Source organism: Pseudogymnoascus destructans (genome assembly GCF_001641265.1).
Source record: "Pseudogymnoascus destructans isolate 20631-21 unplaced genomic scaffold scaffold_16, whole genome shotgun sequence".
Lineage (NCBI taxonomy): Eukaryota > Fungi > Ascomycota > Leotiomycetes > Thelebolales > Thelebolaceae > Pseudogymnoascus > Pseudogymnoascus destructans.
The window spans coordinates 729,482-749,567 of record NW_020167535.1 but is presented as its reverse complement, the minus strand read 5'-3'; the positions used below and the strand labels follow the sequence as shown (position 1 = coordinate 749,567).

Genomic DNA, 20,086 nt, shown 5'->3' with positions numbered 1-20,086 from the left:
CATACCCCGCGCCATGGACGAAATTAATATGTTCAAGGGACACGAGGCAATCCTTCAAGATGAGATTGTCTTGGGGGAATTACCCTCTGAAATTCTCAGCATAATTCGCAACGGAAGCTCTCCACGGTATCTGGATGCGATAGCTGCTGCGGGTGCGATACCACGATTGACGTCAAGGATTTTCGCACGATTCGAGAATATCTTCGCAGACACCTGTTCAAGATGGGTAGAAGGAAAACAAGGGAAAGAGCAAGATCCTGCCATAATCGAAGCTTTTGCGAGAATTCTACCGTTTGCGCCATGCCTCCACGTTTATTTGGCAAACTACACCACCAGCCAAAGGAATACTACCTCCGGCCGCGAATTACGATATTTGTCGGACGAATCCTCGAGCAATATTTCAGAACTATCAGATACGGGTCTGCAATCGCTGCTACTTTCAGGCTTCCGACTTTTGAGGTTTGATAGAGCATTATATATAAACTTGATATCAGCAAGCAAGATTCAAAATCTATTACGACATGACAACCAGGTAGTCAGATACCTTGCCGCGAGGATACTGGCGTTGCTATTATCGGCATCTGATGTGAAGCTCGAGGAGCTATTGGCAGCTCATGTGGGCAAGAACAGTCCTGTCATGGGCGATTATGACGGGGACAATATCGATTACGGATTTCTAAGCCTCTACGAAGCCCGGAAAATAAAAGATGTTGTTGCGATGCGACTCGCCATGCAGGCTTCTGAAAGTGGACCGCAGCAGCTACAACCTCAAGGACTTTCCCCACTGGTTGTCAGATGTGGCCAGGTTCTCCTCCCTCGTCCTGATGGGACGCCTTCAAGGGGCTCGTCTCTCATCACTACAATCACAACTGCCAACAATAAAGAGGACTTTGCGCAAGCACTGCTATCAAGTTCACCTCTTCTCATACATGGGCTTTCTGGAGCAGGCAAGACATCATTGGTTAATGACTTTGCCCGCGAGCTTGGAAAGGAATCGACCATGGTGACATTGCATCTCAATGAGCAGACGGATGCGAAGATGTTAATCGGCATGTATGCCACAGACACAACACCGGGATCATTTACGTGGCGCGCTGGTGTATTAACTACAGCGATCCGTGAAGGTCGCTGGGTTTTTATTGAAGATCTTGATCGTGCGCCTAATGAAGTTATCAGCGTTATTTTACCATTAATAGAGAGAGGAGAGCTTTTGATACCCAGCCGAGGAGAGACAATTCGGGCGGCACCCGGATTCCGCTTGATTGCCAGCATTCGAACATCGTTGAATATGAACGGACAAGAGAATCCTCCAGCGATGCACATGCTTGGAGCAAGGTTATGGAATAGGGTTCCAGTTAAGATGCCTAGCCGGCAAGAGTTCCAAGAAATTATAAACGGCACACACCCTGTGCTTCATAAGTTTTTGCCAGGAATTATCTCGGTCTACGAGCGCCTTTATTCGTTGGCTCAAAACCCATCGTTTGCCTTGAAAAGCAAAACTTCGTTGGGACGCCCAATAAGCCCTCGCGATTTATTGAAGTGGTGCCGTCGCCTGGAAGCTACTCTACTAGCTGCAGGATCGAAGACTGGCGAAGAGCCCATCACAGAAGGGACCAAGGATGAGATGTTTATGGAGGCAGCGGATTGCTTTGCGAGCAGCCTTCAAACCGAAGAAGCCAGAAAAACCGTCATCACAGCGATTGCAGAGGAGATGCACATCCCTCCTCAAAGAGCTGCCCACTATTTGGATAACCACGTCCCCCGCCTCAACGACACGGAAACCCATCTACAGGTCGGGAGAGTCACTATTCCTAAGCGACGAACATTACACCGCGTTAGCAAACTGTCCAAGAAGACTCGGCCATTTGCCAACACCACCCACGCGAAGAGACTGCTTGAGCAAGTCGGCGTTGCCCTGAAAATGGCCGAGCCTGTCTTGCTGGTTGGCGAGACAGGTATCGGTAAAACGACTGTTATTCAACAACTTGCAGACTCGCTCGGGTACAAGCTCACCGCCGTCAATCTGTCTCAGCAGAGTGAAGTCGGAGACTTGCTTGGTGGTTTCAAGCCAGTGAATGTCAGGAGTTTGGCGATTCCCTTGAAAGAGGAGTTTGATGACTTATTTGCGGCCACTGGTATTTCTGCGAGCAGGAACCAGAAATACCTCGAGTCGATAGGCAAGTGCGTTGCGAAAGGGCATTGGACCAAAGTTTCAAAATTATGGCGGGAAGCGCCGAAGATGTTCGACAGGATAGTGTCGGATCTTGAGAAGCTCGATGCTGCCAAGGCAAGAGACGCGCCAGAAGCACCGGTGAAAAGGAGAAAGACAGAATCGAAGCTACAGTCATTACTGTCTCTCAAGCCTCGATGGGACCTGTTTTCGAAGAGCTTGGAGCAATTTGATGTTCAACTTTCTGGCGGCTCGAAGGGGTTTGCATTCACATTCGTGGAGGGCAACATCGTTAAAGCTGCGAGGAATGGCGAATGGGTGTTACTTGACGAGATCAACTTGGCATCCCCAGACACGCTAGAAAGTATTGCAGATCTCCTTTTGGGTGGTTCTGGCACGAAGCCATCTATTCTTCTCTCCGAGACGGGTGAGATAGAAAGAGTACAGGCGCACCCGAATTTCCGCATATTTGGAGCCATGAACCCAGCTACAGATGTTGGAAAGCGTGATTTACCTATGGGCCTGCGATCGAGGTTCACGGAGATTTATGTGGACAGCCCCGACAAGAACCTGGATGATCTCCTGGCAGTCATCAAAGTCTACCTCAAGAGTTCAAGCACTAACGATGAGCGGGCCGCTCACGATGTTGCACGCCTGTACATGAACACGAAGCGCATGGCCGACGATAAACAGCTTGTTGACGGAGCAAGCCAAGTTCCTCACTTCAGTTTGCGTACACTTACTCGAGTATTGAGTTATGTGACCGAAATTGCTCCTTCGTATGGTCTTCGTAGGGCTCTATACGAAGGTTTTGCGATGGGATTCTTGACCCTCCTAAACCGAGAGTCCGAGAAAATGCTCGTCCCTCTCATCAACCACCACCTTCTCGATAGCCACGGAAACCCACAAGCGCTTTTGGCGCAGACCCCTCGTCACCCTGAAGATGGCAGACAATACGTTAGATTTATGAACAATAAGAGAGATCGGCAGTATTGGATGCTTCAGGGCCGCGAAACTCCACAAGAGCAGCCGCACTACATTATCACTCCCTTTGTGGAGCGTAACATGCTCAACCTTGTTCGTGCCACATCAACGAGGCGATTCCCAGTCCTTGTCCAAGGTCCCACTTCAGCTGGTAAAACAAGTATGATCGAGTACCTTGCCAAATTTAGTGGCAACAAATTCATCAGAATCAATAATCACGAGCACACCGATCTTCAGGAATATCTCGGAACCTACGTCTCTGGTACTGATGGGCAATTGAAGTTTCAAGAAGGTCTTCTAGTTCAGGCACTCCGAGAGGGACACTGGATTGTGCTGGATGAGCTGAACTTGGCACCAACCGATGTTTTAGAAGCACTCAACAGACTTCTCGACGACAACAGGGAGCTTCTGATTCCCGAGACGCAGGAAATTGTCCGACCCCACGAGAATTTCATGCTGTTTGCCACTCAAAACCCGCCTGGTCTATATGGTGGGCGTAAAACACTCTCCCGTGCCTTCAGGAACCGATTTTTGGAGCTTCACTTCGACGACATCCCCGAGGATGAGCTGGAGTACATCTTGGAGAACCGCAGCAAGAATACCGCCCCTTCGGACTGCAAGAGAATCGTGACAGTCTACAAGGAGCTATCAAGACTCCGCCAGTCCAGCCGATTGTTCGAGCAGAAAGACAGTTTTGCCACCCTTCGTGACCTATTCCGTTGGGCCTTACGCGATGCTGACAATCGCGAACAGCTGGCGGCGAATGGTTACATGTTGCTCGGCGAGAGGGTCCGCAAAACCGAGGAAAGGCAGGCTGTGAAGGAAATCATTGAGAAGGTCATGAAAGTTAAAATTGACCCCTCTGTTTTGTATAGTGCTGAGGCTTCACCCGAGATTCAGTTGCACAACGAAACCTCGAATGCGCAGGGTGTTGTGTGGACAGGTGCCATGCGCAGGCTATACGTACTCGTTTCGCATGCAATGAGAAATAACGAGCCTGTATTACTTGTCGGAGAGACGGGATGCGGGAAGACTACAGTCTGTCAAATGCTCGCCGAAGCATTCGGCAAAGAGCTCCATATTGTTAATGCGCATCAGAATACCGAAACCGGTGATCTGATTGGAGCGCAGCGCCCGGTGAGAAACCGCGCTGCAGTGTTGAAGCAGCTCGAGGATGATCTGAAGGCTGCTCTAAACTGTCTAAATATTCAAACCGACGCCCCTCTGGAAGACGTAGAGCAGTTGACGGCCGCATACAACAGTCTCAGCGAGGAGCAACGTGTTAGTGTCCCAGAAGACCTGAGACAACGCATCTACAATGGTCAATCTAAGGCCAAGGCATTGTTCGAATGGTCTGATGGAAGCCTCGTTCAGGCAATGAGAGATGGCGAATTCTTCTTGCTGGACGAAATATCCTTGGCCGATGACTCTGTGCTTGAACGATTAAATTCGGTCCTTGAGCCACAGCGTACCATTTTACTTGCCGAAAAGGGGATTACTGACTCTTTCGTTGAAGCGACCGAGGGTTTCCAATTTTTCGCAACAATGAACCCTGGTGGCGATTACGGTAAGCGCGAGTTGTCTCCTGCATTGCGCAACCGTTTCACGGAGATCTGGGTGCCGTCGCTTTCGGAGATGGAGGATGTGTTGCAGATTGTTGACTCCAAGCTGAATGCACCCACTAAGAAGTTTGCGAAGTCAATGGTTGATTTCGCTGAATGGTTTGGCAAGAAATACCGGTCATCTTCTACACAGTCAATCTCCGTCAGAGACCTTCTGGCTTGGATTAGCTTCGTTAACGGATCGAAGCCACAAGACCCATATTTTGCAATCCTCCATGGTGCAGCAATGGTTTATATTGATACTCTTGGTGCCAACCCGGCTGCACTGCTTGCTATCAACCCAGAAAGCATTATTGAGGAGCGAGCAACCTGCCTACAGCAACTCAGCAGCTTTCTCAACCACAACGTATCTGCAATTTACTATACCAACGTGGAGGTGAACAACAAAGAAGATGGGTTCGTTGCGTTTGGAGATTTCCAAATTCCAAAGGCAGCAATTTCCCAGGCGGACACGGGATTCGCCTTTGATGCTCCTACCACGAAGCTTAACGCCATGAGGGTAGTCCGTGCGCTCCAAGTGCAGAAGCCAATTCTCATCGAGGGAAGCCCTGGAGTGGGAAAGACTACTCTGATAGCAGCTCTCGCAAAGGCTATTGGCAAGCCATTGACACGTATCAACTTGTCCGAACAAACAGATCTTATGGATCTGTTTGGGTCAGATGTACCTGTTGAAGGGGCTGAGGCTGGTAACTTCGCATGGCGCGATGCGGCTTTCCTTCAAGCAATGCAAAGGGGCGATTGGGTGCTTCTCGACGAGATGAATTTGGCATCACAATCAGTTCTTGAAGGTTTGAACGCATGTCTCGATCATCGAGGAGAAGTCTACATTTCGGAGCTCGACCAGACATTCAAGCGTCACCCGAACTTTTCCGTCTTTGCGGCCCAGAATCCCCACCACCAAGGAGGTGGCCGCAAGGGCCTTCCCAGCTCCTTTGTCAACCGATTTACCGTTGTGTATGCTGACGTGTTTAGAAACGATGATTTGACTCTTATTTGCCAACATAATTTCCCAGACATGGACAAAGCGATCATGGCTAATATAATTGGGTTCGTATCTGCGCTGGAACAAGAGGTTGTCTACAAGAGAAGGTTTGGCTCTGAGGGAGGCCCCTGGGAGTTCAACCTTCGTGACACATTGAGATGGCTTCAATTATTAGCATCCAATGACTCTCTCACGGGTGCGGCCACCCCCGCCGACTTCTTAAACCTCATCTTCCGCCAGAGATTCCGAACAGCGAAGGACAGAGACCATGTCAACAGAATTTTCACCCAAGTCTTTGGATACGAAATTCCTTTCCGCCACCTATTTCCAAATCTCGCATCAGACGCATACCAGGTGGGCTTGGCGTATCTGCCACGAAACCAGCTCATTCAACGATTCCCATTCCCCCACGAAGATGTGAGGAAGCACTATGCGGAGATCGAGTCTATCATGACATGTCTCAGCCAAAATATGCCTTGTATACTAGTTGGCCCTTCAGGTTCAGGCAAGAGCAGCCTCGTCCAGCACGTAGCTGCTGCTGCTGGAGCCGAGCTGGTGGTATTCCCACTGAACTCTGATATCGATACCATGGACTTGGTAGGTGGCTTCGAACAGCTGGATCCCCAACGATCATCTGCGGCCTTCCTACAAAGTCTGTCAGTGTTCCTTGAAGGCAAAGTTTTATCGTCCATTCCACGAGCCGCTCCAGACGAAGCGATCGAGATTCTTAGCATGTGTAAGAATCCGGATCAAGTTTCGTCCAACTATTTTGCCAAGATCCTCCAAGTATTGGTTTCTCTCTATGAGAAGACTTCACTCCCAGAGCTGGAAGGATTTTTGACGACGTGCCAACACTTCGTTGACCACCCAAACAAGATCGAAAGCGCTCGTTTCGAATGGGTCGACGGTGTATTGGTCAAAGCCCTCGAAGAGGGGAAATGGCTAGTCCTCGATAACGCTAACCTGTGCAGCTCGTCTGTTCTTGATCGTTTGAATTCTTTGCTTGAGCCTTCTGGCTTCTTGAGTATCAACGAACATTGCGGACCAGACGGAGAACCAAAGCTTGTAAGGCCGCACCCGAACTTCCGTCTCTTCATGACGATGGACGCTCGTTTCGGTGAGCTCTCGAGAGCCATGAGAAACCGTTCTATTGAGATATTCCTTGATGCCCCGGTCATCTCTAGCGATTCGGTGACCGAGTCTACAATTCCTCCTGTGCTTGAGCCTTCTCAACAGCGATTTCGAAATTTGATTAAAGCCTTGGAAGCAGAAGGTCCTTCAGCGCAGCTCGGCTCACTAACTAAAGTGGCATTGGACCATGTATCCACAGTTGATACGGATCTGCTTCCAAGATTTGCCCAGGCAATCCAGAATGGCCTCGTCAGCCCGCCTTTTATTAACGAAGAGACTGGCAAGATAATTGCTCGATACCTAGAGGCTCTTCAACCTGGTAAAAGTCAGGGATTGGCACACGCTGTCAATCGGATGTACGACGGGCTCGCAGGAGCATTGGGTCTCCCAGGGAGCTTCAAAGAGTCGCAGGTCAGTGACCTTGCCTTCAATTTTAACTGTAAAACATGTACTGATAGAATAATTAATGTAGACAATCCATACGCTTACAAACTCACCTCTGGTGCCTTTGCTACAACAGTATCCTGCCACCACAAACCAAAGCTATTGGCTTGGCACCGTCCTTGAGCTTCAGGTGGAAGCCCTTGATGGCCAAGAGGCACAAGAAGAACAGCTCCGCACGCTATCGACCTTGAAGCCATCCCAGATGAATCGCCTCCAGCGATCGATGGTCCGAGACCGCGTCCCATCTGTAGCAAAAGATTCAACAGTCTCCATCGCAGAATTCCTTCACGAAAGTTTACAGACATTCCACGAATTCCTACAAAACGCCCCATCATCGGATTCGGCCGTCCACAGCCGAATTTTGAGAGAGATCATGCAATTCTGGTGGCAGACATATAGGCTTGCCCAGACCGGAAAATTCGAAGAAGCAACTTTCCAAGCGCATCTCGCTATAGGAACCGATTTGTTGTCACGTCTCGCAAAGGTGCACCCGGGTGGCATAGTTGAATGGTTTCAGAAGAGACTCAAGCACAACTTCGATTCTGGTTTTAGTTTGACTACTGGTTTGAGTATGGAGACTCTGTGGTTACAATTTAGACCACTACCAGTTTCGAGCACCGAGAAACTGCAAATGCTTCTCGAGATGGAGGCGCTGGCTGCGAAGTTTGATGCTCTCAGATGGAAGATTTCGATTTCCGTTTCAGAGCTCGCCGGAATCATGTCTGCGTTGGTCAAGGCGCACCACACCCTGCTTACAGCAGATGTTGATGGCCGCTCCCTGATTAAGACGCTGAGCACTGAACTGGAGAGGCTCGAGGCCATAGCTGGGAAAGAAACCGCCAGTGTCACTCCATTCCTCGCATCACAATTCGAAGCTCTACGTCAATACAAGGCACTGCAGGCCATGCACACAAAGACTTTCAGTCAAGGAGGCAACCTCGACGCTACCGACCCAGAGACTATGGTCCTTGCAAACCATTCAACTGCATCTCTGATGCATTTGGCTTCTGCTAGCCCCTCGTCCAACCCGCTCTTCAGCACCGACTATCTGTGGGGTTCTGGAGACGGACTTCAACCAATAAATGATTCGTTCTCTGCATCACTCATCCACAAGCTGCACAATTCGAGCGATGTCACCCTTAACTCGCTGAGGCTACTGGAGACTGAATTGCCAATAATGGGTCGCCAGTTGATTCAAGCAAGTGCATCCTTGAGCAGAAACCACTTCCTTGACATGGATATGTTCCTAGTTGAGCTTATGGTGGATATTGTGGGAGCTCACAATGCAGAACTCGCCGTAAATTTCAGGGTAGCTGCAGGTGAACTTGACAGTTTACCTATACCCTCTTCATACTCCATGGCCACATTGGCGGTTCTCCATCCAGCATCATTCAAGTCTGTATATGAAGCGGACACTTGCCCTCCACAGCTTCAACATGCCATCAAAGAGCATTTCATGCCTGCGTTAGTGTCAATTGCAGCTGTTAAGAAACATGCGGGCAACCAGGCACAACATTCAGCATTAGGATGGGTGCAATTTGCTGTTGGTGTTCTGGCACTCTATGTACCAGATCGATCATATGATCCAGAAAAGAGGCAACGCCTGGAGCGTGAACGTCATATTGAAATGAGCCAGGCTCTTCAAACCCGACTTGGTGCACTCCAAAAATTCGAAGTCATTCTCACTAGCCAACATTCGAACTTAAGGAGCCAGCTGCTGGAGGCAGAGATTAATGAACTGGGCGAACCCACCGAGACGCCCCAAGAAGTTTTTCGCCCTACAGTTTCTGAATTGGATCAGCTCCAAGGAGAGTTCAATAACTTGTTGAACAGCGTATTGGCAGCTAGACCGCATGCCTTGTTGTTCAGCCAGCTCAATTCCAGCTCCGACGACTCTATTCAGAGCTTGAAGCTCCTTCAGAGCAATGTCGTCCAGATAGTCCGCCGATTTTCAGACAGGTTCCGCGCTTATGGCGATATGACAGTTCCACTTGTCAGCATGCTTCGATGCTTGCAAATTGGTCTTTTCATGGCTGGCATGTCTGCAGAAGAGCCTTCGAACAATGCCCGAAATATCGTGGCTCTTAGCAAAATGACTCCGTTCCTTGGAGGCGAAGCCGAGTTCGATGACTCCAATAGCTTGGAACAACCCCTGGAAGTCCTTGGCCAGATTGCTACTATTGCGAGCATTGATGGTATCGACAGTTTCGGTGACGAGCAGCGCCAAATTCTTTACAATATCTTCCACGGCTGTTTCGAACAGTGGAGTAAGCGCCTCGAGCTTGATCGCGAGGAAGCTGAAGTCAAAGGCGGACTGTACCGCTTCAAGGGTAGCTTCGAGGACGAAAATGAAGAGGACCAAGAGCAGTTTAATGAGCTCTTCCCAGCTTTCGACGAAGAAGAATCTAAGCCAATTGGTGGAACAATTCACCATGCCGCTCGTGATACGGCGATTATCCTCGCGAAGCTCCATGCTGAGATCTACTTAAACAAGAGCGTCCCGGCAGATAAGATCACGTCGTTAATACGTACGATGGCGTCTCGTATTGGAACCATCTGGAACACCGATACTTCGTTGTATGGAAGCGGACAAGCCACATCTCGCGGACTAACGGAGTCACTCTTGCCTGGCGCATTGCTTCTTTTGGATGACAAAATTCAGGCCTTGAGTGCAGACACAACCACTTCCGACACCTACAACTTCTACCTAGATCCCAACCTTCCCGAGGCTCGTAAGCTCGTGGGATTAATTCACCAAGTCCAACTTCGGTTCCGCGAGCTTCAGGAAGTTGACGAGATCGGCCATATGCAGCCGCTCGACGATGTGCTTGTTTCGTGCAGGGAGCTTCTCGAATTCTACCACACTGAACCCATTGCAAAGATCATCACGAAAGTCGAGAAAGTTCATACGTACATGCACGAATGGCAGTTTGGTGGCTGGGCGAGCCGAGTCAACTCTGCCACTGCTCTCTATGACAGATTAACTCAAACAATTGTCAACTGGCGTCGCCTTGAGCTCACAACCTGGTCAAAATTATTCGACATGGAGGATAAGAAGTGCGATGATGACGCAAAGTCTTGGTGGTTCATTGCCTATCAGGTCGTTATTGCGGCGCCGCTGGAACTTTCAAGCTCGGAAGAGGAATTGAGAACATACGCACAAAAACTCCTGAAAGATCTTGAGACATATTTTGCCACAGCTATTCAAGGGCAGTATGCCCAACGCCTGCAAATGATCAAGCAGCTTCGGCAGCACCTTAAGATGCTCGCTATTGACTACCCTCTCATGACAATAATCGAGAACGCCGTGTCGAGCTTCCTCGGGCTCTATTCTCGATACGAGGGGCAAGTAGGCGAAAACTTGCGCAAGGGCCGTGTGTCTCTTGAGAAAGCAATGAAGGACGTTCTTCTCCTTGCTAGTTGGAAAGATACGAACATTGTGGCCCTGAGAGATAGTGCTAAGAGATCTCACCACAAGCTGTTCAAGTTGGTTCGAAAGTACAGAGCTCTGTTGAGTCAACCGATGGAGATAGTTTTGAAGCAAGGGTTGCCAGAAGAGCAGGATGGCACAGTCGGAAACGTTGTCGTGGCGAACCACAAGGCTCTTGTAACTGTCGACAAATCTGCTTTGGCCCTTTGTGAGGCCGAAGTTCCACACTGGGCCAAGAAGAGCCCGCGGTACATAAATATCTCCAAGACCGTGGGAATGATGGATGATGCTTCTCAAATACCCGAAGACAATCTTAATGTCTCGGAATACATCGACTCTTTCCTTGGTAATATCGTCACTACAGCAGCGCAGCTGCAAAAGGCCACACCTTCTGTCCTTACGGAAGACAACAAGGTGACTGTCAAGCACTTGAAGACAAGAAAGCGCAAGTTGTTTGCCGAGACGCTCAAAGAGTTGCGTGAAATGGGTATCAGACACAACCTGGGCACCGCTGCTCTTGCACAGCAAGATTCCCTTTCGGTCGTCTTGGCTAACGCTGACAATCTGCCACAATCGGACGCCTTCGATTTCTCTGGAATCAATTACTACTATAGCCAAACATTAGACTTGGTTCCCCGTGCTAGACTTGCGACAAGAGGGCACAATGAAGACTTGAGTCTCGCAGAAGCCGCTCGTAGCTCTGGGCTGCTCGAAGGTCTACTTCAGGTCGTGATCCAGCAGAGAAACGCACTCGCGCAGGCTGTCTCTGACTCCACAGCTCTTAGCGAATCTATTAAGCAAGCTACTGGCCTTTGGTCTGGAGGCAAGTACGACATCGCAAGTGTCGTATCTTCTACTACATATGCGCCTTCTCTGAAATGGCTGCCAAGCATCCTACGAGTCGCCTTGGGCTTGCTGAAGACGCACAACAGACTCGGCAGCGAGACCAACTCTGATGTCGACGAGGTCTTAGTCTTATGGATTGAAAAGTTTGACATCTTTCGCCAAACCTACAACCGCCTCCCGATACTGCCCAGTGGCCTTCAATCTTCCAGCCATATTGAGCTGGAAATTGAGGTTCACGACGCGATTAAGGGTCTGCGGGTCAATATCGAGTTCTTAAAGACATCGCATCCTCATTTGGATTATATTCTCCAGCAGATTCTACCATGGACAGCAACAGAACCCCTAATTGTAGAAGAAATCGGCAATAGCGCTGATATTCCAGCCCTTGATAAGAACATATCGAAGATCTGCGATTCAATTCTTGTTGCAATTGAGAAACTTTCAAAGTCCATCTCCACAATGCCAACTTCAACAGAAGATCCTCTGTGGCTTACAGATAACGACATCAGCCTCCGTAATAATTTCACGTTTCTGCACAGCACTGAGATCAACCAACAGATCAACGAAGCTTTCACGGTGTTGAAGTCATTGGATCTCAGTGATCCCCGGGTCGGCCGCGTTGCAGGAGCCATGTTCGCCGTTACCCTGCCTACTGTGGAGCAATATTTCAATATTCTCCAGCAATCCATTGCGAGATATGCTCAGCTCAACCGAGCGACCTGCAAAATGACTTATATTTTGGCGAAGACCTTCATCCAGATTGCAACTCAAGGGTTCTGTACTCCTGCGGAGAAATCGGACTCCCAGGAAGGCAAGACCGATAAACTGGAGGGTGGAACAGGGCTTGGTGAGGGCGAGGGTGCAGATGATATTAGCAAGGATATCCAAGAGGACGAAGATCTTACGGAGTTGGCTGAGGAGCCCAACAAGGGAGACAGGGAGGATGACATTGAAGACGAGAAAGATGCAGTGGATATGGCAGATGCGGATATGGAAGGAGAAATGGGCGAAGCTGAGGAGAAGGGTGAAGATGAAGAAGGATCTGGTGACGAGGATGACAAGGACGATATTGAAGAAGAAACCGGGGATGTTGATGATTTGGATCCAAATGCTGTGGATGAGAAGATGTGGGATGGAGATGGAGAGAAAGCGGACAAAGATCAGGAGGGTGATGATTCGAAGGGCGAGCAAAACAAGGACGAACAAGTTGCCGCTACGGAGAATGACAAGCCAGCCCCTGAACAGAAGGAGGTAGAGGGAGAAGAAGAGGAAGAAGAGGTTGGAGCTGAGCAGAGCGAGGAGGTGACGCAGCAAGATGACGTTGGGAAGCATGATCCTCATGCTGATGACGGCGATGCACTTGATTTGCCGGAAGACATGGACTTGGATGGAGAGGATGACGAAGGGAAGGAAATGAATAACGAGGATGATGGCATGGAAGATCTCTCAGATATTGAAGGTGAGGATCAAGAAGGTGATGAGGTTGACGAGAGTGACGATAAAAACATGGATGGTGAAGACACGGAGGGCCAAGAGGATCAGGATATGGGAGAAGATCTGGACGTGATCGATCTCGATGAGAAGGATGAGGAGGGCGACGGAGAAGATACCAATGAGGCGGGTGAGAAGGCCGAAGGTGAAGATGCAGAGGAGGAGCCTGAGAAGCAAGAGAACCTTCTACGTGATCACGACGACGACGCCAAGGCGGATGACGAGAACGTGATTCCAAGCGAGGCGCAGGGTGTTGGGAAAGATCAAGAAGACAACAATAACGCCGACGACAACAAGGAATCATCCAGCAAAGCCCAGAGGGAGGATGGCGGTGGAGGTGGTGACGCCTCTGAACAGAAAGATGCAGCGGCAGAGGAAGGCGAAAATGGCAGACAGGCACAAGGCGAGGCACCCACGTCGAACGACGAGACACAGGACGCCGCCGATGCCCAGCCATTCAAGAAGCTTGGTGATGCTCTGGACAATTGGCATCGCCAGCAGACAAATATTCGCGATGCTCCCCAGTCGCAAGAGAAGGGCCAGGACCAACCGATGGATAATGAGAATGAGACCTCCGAGTTCCAGCATCTTCAAGATGAGGAAGCGGAGGAAGATACTACGCAAGCTCTTGGAACGGCTATGGAGGACCAAGCTCATGCAGTTGACGAGTCAATGGCCATCGATACGGAAACCAAAGAGATGCCAGAGGCTTTCCAGCCCGATGAAGTTGAGCAGGACGATGTCGACCACGATGATGCTATGGGTCTCGAGGACACCGAAGCACAGCCAGAGTCGACTGACGCATACGAAGGCCGTGCCGGAGCTGCGATCCACCAAGCCAAGGAAGATCGCGATCCAGAGCAATATGTTCCCCAACAGCCGACCGATATCGAGGATGATGTTGAGGAGGTGGACAGAGAGCTCGATGCAACCCACATTGATGATTCTGGAGCCGTCGAACTCTCTCGCGACTCCGCTTCTGCCCGCCAACTATGGACCGACTACGAGGCCTCCACCCGAGACCTATCTCTCTCTCTCACCGAACAACTCCGTCTCATCCTCGCCCCCACGCTAGCTACCAAGATGCGCGGCGACTTCCGCACTGGCAAGCGCCTAAACATCAAGCGCATCATCCCCTACATCGCTTCCTCCTTCAAGCGCGACAAGATCTGGATGCGCCGCTCCGTCCCCTCCAAGCGCTCCTACCAAATCATGCTCGCCGTCGACGACTCCAAGTCGATGGGCGAATCCGGCTCCGGCGCCCTCGCCTTCGAGACGCTGGCCATGGTCTCGAAATCGCTCAGCATGCTCGAGGTCGGCGAGATCTGCGTGCTCGGCTTCGGCGACAGCGTCAAGGTGGCGCATGATTTCGATACGCCGTTCTCTGCTGATGCGGGGCCGCGCGTGTTTCAGCACTTTGGGTTCGAGCAGGCGCGCACGGATGTTACGAGGTTGGTGAGGGAGTCGATTGAGTTGTTTCGTGCGGCGAGGGCGAAGGCGTCGAATGCGCCGGCGGATTTGTGGCAGTTGGAGCTGGTTATTTCGGATGGGGTTTGTGATTCTAGCGAGCATGAGCCGATTCGCAGATTGCTGCGTGAGGCGATTGAGGAGAGGATTATGATTGTGTTCATTATTGTTGATGATGTGAGGAATAAGAAGAAGGGGGAGAGTGTTATGGATCTCAAGGAGGCCAAGTTTGTGAAGGACGAGTATACGGGTACCTCGAATGTCAAGATTGAGAGGTACTTGGATACGTTCCCGTTCCAGTACTATCTTGTGGTGGGAGATGTGAAGGAGTTGCCTGGTGTGTTAGCAACGTTGTTGAGGCAGTGGTTTGCGGAGGTTGCGGATTCATCTGGTTGATGGCGTGGTATATTGAATATTTTGATTGTTGGGCGTATATAAAAGGGCGCGTTGCGTTGCATGCAAGGTGTTGGAGGGGATATTGGAGAGCGATTTATTGTTGGAATACATAGTGCGGCTGCAAAGTCATTAGATAGGATTCAATTTCGCTTTTGGCTATCCCGTGAATCCCAACTTTCATCACGAAATCAGGTATTGCACATACTTACTCCATGTTTTGACAGTGACGCGAGACTGCCCCGTTGCTGAAGCTCCACGGAGATTCCCATTAACACCCACGTACGTTCAAAACCACTCTTCCCCACCTCTTGACCCCGCATGGCCCATAAAAGTATGCAAACTGATTATCAACAACGCCCACGTTTCTCCAAATTTCCATGGCTGGGGACAAAAGGGGCAAGGTTCGAAACCCTCAATCTCTAGGCCGGAGTCCAGCCGCTCAGCCGCGAGCCTTGCTGGACGGCTCATGGCGGTGCTACTCCCAATGGAGCACTCCAGAGATCCGGTAGCGTAGTACCGGTAGTTGGAAGGCTTATAGTCTCGCCCCAACTACCACCAACTCGCACCAACAGCCACCAAGATCGAACGGCGTCTCTCGGTACGGAGGCTATTATCGTATAGGATCTTCGTAGCGGCATCGGTGCTATTCTTCGGCTGGCGATTAGGAGATGCTGATTCCCGCTAATGATTCGCATGGTGGATAGCCGTTATTTTCACGCAGCTTGTGAAAGACAGTATGGAGCCATACGGCGATGAGACCTTTGGATGAGAAAACCACCGAGACCACGAGTATCCACAGCGATGATGTCGATCTGCCCAACGAGCACCCCCGCGGGGTTCCTCCTTGAGGGATATGAGGAGAGCGCCAACGGCCCCACGAGGCTCCCTTTGAGGGAATGAGGAGAATACCTATGCCCCGCGAAAACTTCTCCACATCTCCCCTCATGGTCTTGCGTGAGGAATGGAGAAGGCCCGAATTTTCAGAATGTAGATTTTGTATATGAGGTCTCACCTCCCCAGCTTTTTGTCACAAGAGCAAGCAATTTCAACACCGATCTCAAAGAACAGCTTCATCATGGCGTCCATCCCAGAGAAGGACCACCCCAACTGGATGGCACCCGAGTTCACCAAGCCGGGACAAGACTTTGAGCACGGTGACCATGTCAACTTACACGAAGATGTCGACACCCTCATCGCGCAGATGGAGACCGAGATCGAGGCCGCAGGCCCGCAAAAAGATATGTTCGCCATCAACTTCAAAAACCCCAAGCACTTCACCTACTTCCTCGTCGTCTTCGCCTCCATGGGCGGTCTCCTCTCCGGCCTCGACCAATCCCTCATCTCAGGCGCCAACCTGTATCTTCCCAAGGACCTCGGGCTCGACTCGAAGCAGTCGAGTTTGGTCAATGCAGGTATGCCGCTCGGAGCTGTGATCGGAGCGTTCCTTATTTCGCCATGTAACGAGTACCTCGGGCGCAGAATGTCTATTCTCATCGCGTGTGTGCTGTATACGATTGGCGCTGCGCTGTGCGCGGGTGCTATCGACTTCCCCATGCTGGTTGTGGCGCGTTTGATTCTTGGGTCTGGAGTTGGACTTGAGGGCGGAACGGTGCCTGTTTATGTTGCTGAGACTGTTGAGAGGAGGTTGCGTGGTAACCTCGTCTCCCTTTACCAGTTGATGATTGCTCTTGGTGAGGTCCTTGGATACGCTGTTGGAGCGATCTTCCTGGGACTCCCAGGGAACTGGCGCTACATTCTCGGATCCTCCGTCGTCTTCTCTACAATCATGGGAATTGGGTAAGTCATCATCTACCACCTTCACAAACTAAACGTCATCTAACAACCTCCCCCCCAACAGCACGCTCTACGTCCCCGAATCCCCCCGCTGGCTCATGCACAAAGGCGACTACCTCAACGCCTTCCGCGTGTGGAAACGCATCCGCGGCACCGAGACCCGCGAATCGCGCGAGGAATTGTACGAGATGAAGTCCTCGCTCGAATTCGAAGTCCTCCAAGTGCAAGAGGGCCGCACCAAGCGCTTCCCCTGGATGGACCTCTTCACCAACCCGCGCGCGCGCCGCGCTCTCGTGTACGCGAATATGATGATCTTCTTGGGGCAGTTTACGGGGATCAATGCGGTTATGTATTTCATGTCTGTCTTGATGGGGTCGATTGGCTTTGATGATACGCAGGCTAATTATATGTCTCTTGTTGGTGGCGGCGCGCTGCTTCTGGGGACTATTCCGGCGGTGTTTTATATGGAGCTCTGTGGTCGCAGATTCTGGGCGCTTGCTATGCTGCCCGGGTTCTTTACTGGTCTCATTCTCGTGGGTGTCAGCTATAACTTCGACCCTGCCGTCGACACGGTTCTGGTACAGGGCCTGTACCTGACGGGCCTGGTCATCTACATGGCCTTCTTCGGCTGCTACGCCACGCTAACCTGGGTCGTTCCCTCGGAGGTCTACCCCACCTACCTCCGCTCCTACGGCATGACCGTGTCCAGCGCCTGGATGTTCCTCTCCAGCTTCATCGTGACCTACAACTTCAGCGGTATGTTTCAGGCCTTCACCGGCATCGGGCTGTGTCTCGGGTTCTACGGGGGTATTGCGGTGGTGGGCTGGTTTTACCAGTTGCTGTTTATGCCGGAGACGAAGAATAAGACGCTGGAGGAGATTGATCTTATTTTTGAGAGGCCGACGATGGTTATTGTCAAGGAGAATATTAAGAATAGCAGAGCGACGTGTAGGGATCTGATGAAGGGAAGATTTAGGAAGGTGGCGACGGAGACGCAGAGGGTTGTTTAGTCGAGTTGTTGCTTGTAGCGTGGGGTCGGGGGGGGCGAGTTTCAGGATTAGAAAATGAATTATAATCATGATTATTTAGTCATAACTAGTAACGTACATGTATAGCGAAAGCGCCAAACAAGCGAAAGCGCCAAAATTATCTACCCTCACGACAAACATTGCGATAAATCTACCACAACATTAGAAATCAATTGAAACTACTCGGAGTCCTCTTCCTCAGAGGTGTCTATTACAATCTGACACGTGCGCGCATTGTGCCCAGTCTCACCACACTTGCCACAGCGACGGGCACGGGTTTCTTCCCTTGGCTTCCGACCACGGCTTGCCCTTATTTCCTGCTCTACCTGCTGCACAACATCCCTCTCATCCTGTAGCTCTTGCGCCCCTTGTTGACTAAGTGATCCTCCTTGCTGTAGTCGTGTTTTCCTAGCTCTCCGGCGCTTGCTTAGTACTTCATTTGCCTGTCGTAGGTTTTGGTTCTCTCCCTTTAGCAGTGCTAATTGATGCATTATTTGCGATGCACCCTTTGTAAACTGGTCAACAGCTGCATAGATTGAGGTTGGAGAGCTATTTTGATGGCGTGAAATCCGAGTTTTAATAAATGTAGACTGTGACATAGCTTCAATTGGGTTGTTTGGTGTCTGAGAAACCCAAGGTTGAGCAGTACCTGGGCGGGAGCTTGGAGGCGTTGGTGTCCTTAACTTAAGATCAAGTGTAGATATCACTCTCTCAGGGTCAAATGGAAGAAGCCCTGCCCCTCGGAACCCGCCTCAAATGTTACTTTCCGTCATTGTAGTGTTAAATGCAGCGTGGAAGGCAGGAAAGAAGTCATCCTTTGTAATATGAGAAATATGAGCCTGCATCATATCTTCAATTTGCCGACCATAGGCCTGCTTTAACGGGCCGAAACAGCCAACATCAAGTGGCTGGAGTAGATGAGAAGAGTGAGCAGGCATACAAAGCGTAATAATGTTGTGTTCCTTGCAGTACTCCTCAAACTCATCTGAGTGGTGGCTCTCATGACCATCAAGGACTAACAAGCGATAACCACCAACACTCCGGGCCTTTGTATGCTTCTCAAAGTGCTGAATCCAATCCATGCCTCTCTCGTTTGTAGTCCAGCCATTTTCAGTAACAGAAATCACCCAATCGCTTGAAAATCCACTATTCTCATACCAAGATGTAAGGTGGTTTTTGCCTGCAACAATGATAAATGGTGGTACTGCCCAACCTTGAGAACTAACGCCTTGGATTACTGTAACCCATTCCCGATTACCAGGCTGTACCTTCTTTGCTTTTGCCCGCCCGTCTGAGCTTGTTACAACCATAGCAGTTGAGATAACGCCCATCATAAACCCAGTCTCATCAAAGTTGTAGATATCTGCTTCATCGATACCATATTTCGCAATTGTGTTACGCACAAGCTCAAACCAGCCATTAATAACTTCTGGATCTTCGCACTTAGCCCTCTGGTAGTCGTATTTGCGCTGAAAGCGTGTCTGGAGCTCTACACGCCGCTTAACAAAGTTTGAAGCCCAACGCGACCCAACGCGTGACGCGTCGCGTGTTGCAAGTAGTCGACTTGCCATATCTTCAACAACAGACAGCCGAGGAGGAAACCCTTTGGCAGCTAGGTCGAGTATATACTGAACAAGGACGGACTCCTCTAGGTTAGTTAATTTCCGTGAGTTGGCTTGGATATCGCGTCGTGAAGGTACACCTTCTAGATGACGACCTAGCTTGCGGTGGTCCACAGAATAGATCCTAGCAGCAACTCGAAGGCGTAACTTTGGGTCGCTTTGCATAGCCTGGATAGCTAGCACTAATTGGCTTTCATCGTTTTTATGGGGCATGTTTTGTTGTTGAGGAATTTAACATTTAGTTGGGGGGTTTGGTCACCGCATCATTTTGGCGCTTTCGCTTGTTTGGCGCTTTCGCTATACATGTACGTTAATCATAATCATGATTATTTATTAAATATTCAGGGATTATGAATAAAGCATGCTTATGTAATATTTGACTTTTTTTTTTTTCGAATAACTTAGTCATGATTATTATGATGATTTGTGCTAACCCTGGTTTTTAGGAAGGTGGCGTGTGTTTCCCCAGCCAATCCACTTCCCCCGACCGAGACTCCGCACCCACACATTAATGGTTGAATATGCACGTCTCAGTCGATGCTCGACCTTGGAATCCACAAATTGCCTGGAGGGATTCGCGACCCCAGAATGAGGCAATCCGTAACAGGTGGGAGGTACTCGAGTATGCAGGGCGTGACTAGCTGGCGTGACTAGCCTTGCGGGTGCCATGATCGCACGC

The 20,086-nt window shown here is 50.2% G+C and overlaps 2 protein-coding genes across 2 annotated transcripts; both read left to right on the top strand.

Annotated features, from left to right (window-relative positions):
- Positions 1-13: 13 nt before the first annotated feature.
- On the top strand, positions 14-14,963 carry VC83_06000 (uncharacterized protein; the record flags this gene model as incomplete). Its single annotated transcript, XM_024469607.1, has 2 exons — positions 14-7,300; positions 7,362-14,963. 2 exons carry the CDS (start codon positions 14-16, stop codon positions 14,961-14,963), a joined length of 14,889 nt encoding a protein of 4,962 aa, XP_024322348.1.
- Positions 14,964-15,963: 1,000 nt separating this feature from the next.
- Positions 15,964-17,767, top strand: VC83_05999 (uncharacterized protein; the record flags this gene model as incomplete). The annotated part of the gene is made up of 2 exons (XM_024469606.1): positions 15,964-16,760; positions 16,822-17,767. 2 exons carry the CDS (start codon positions 15,964-15,966, stop codon positions 17,765-17,767), a joined length of 1,743 nt encoding a protein of 580 aa, XP_024322422.1.
- Between the last annotated feature and the right edge of the window lie 2,319 nt (positions 17,768-20,086).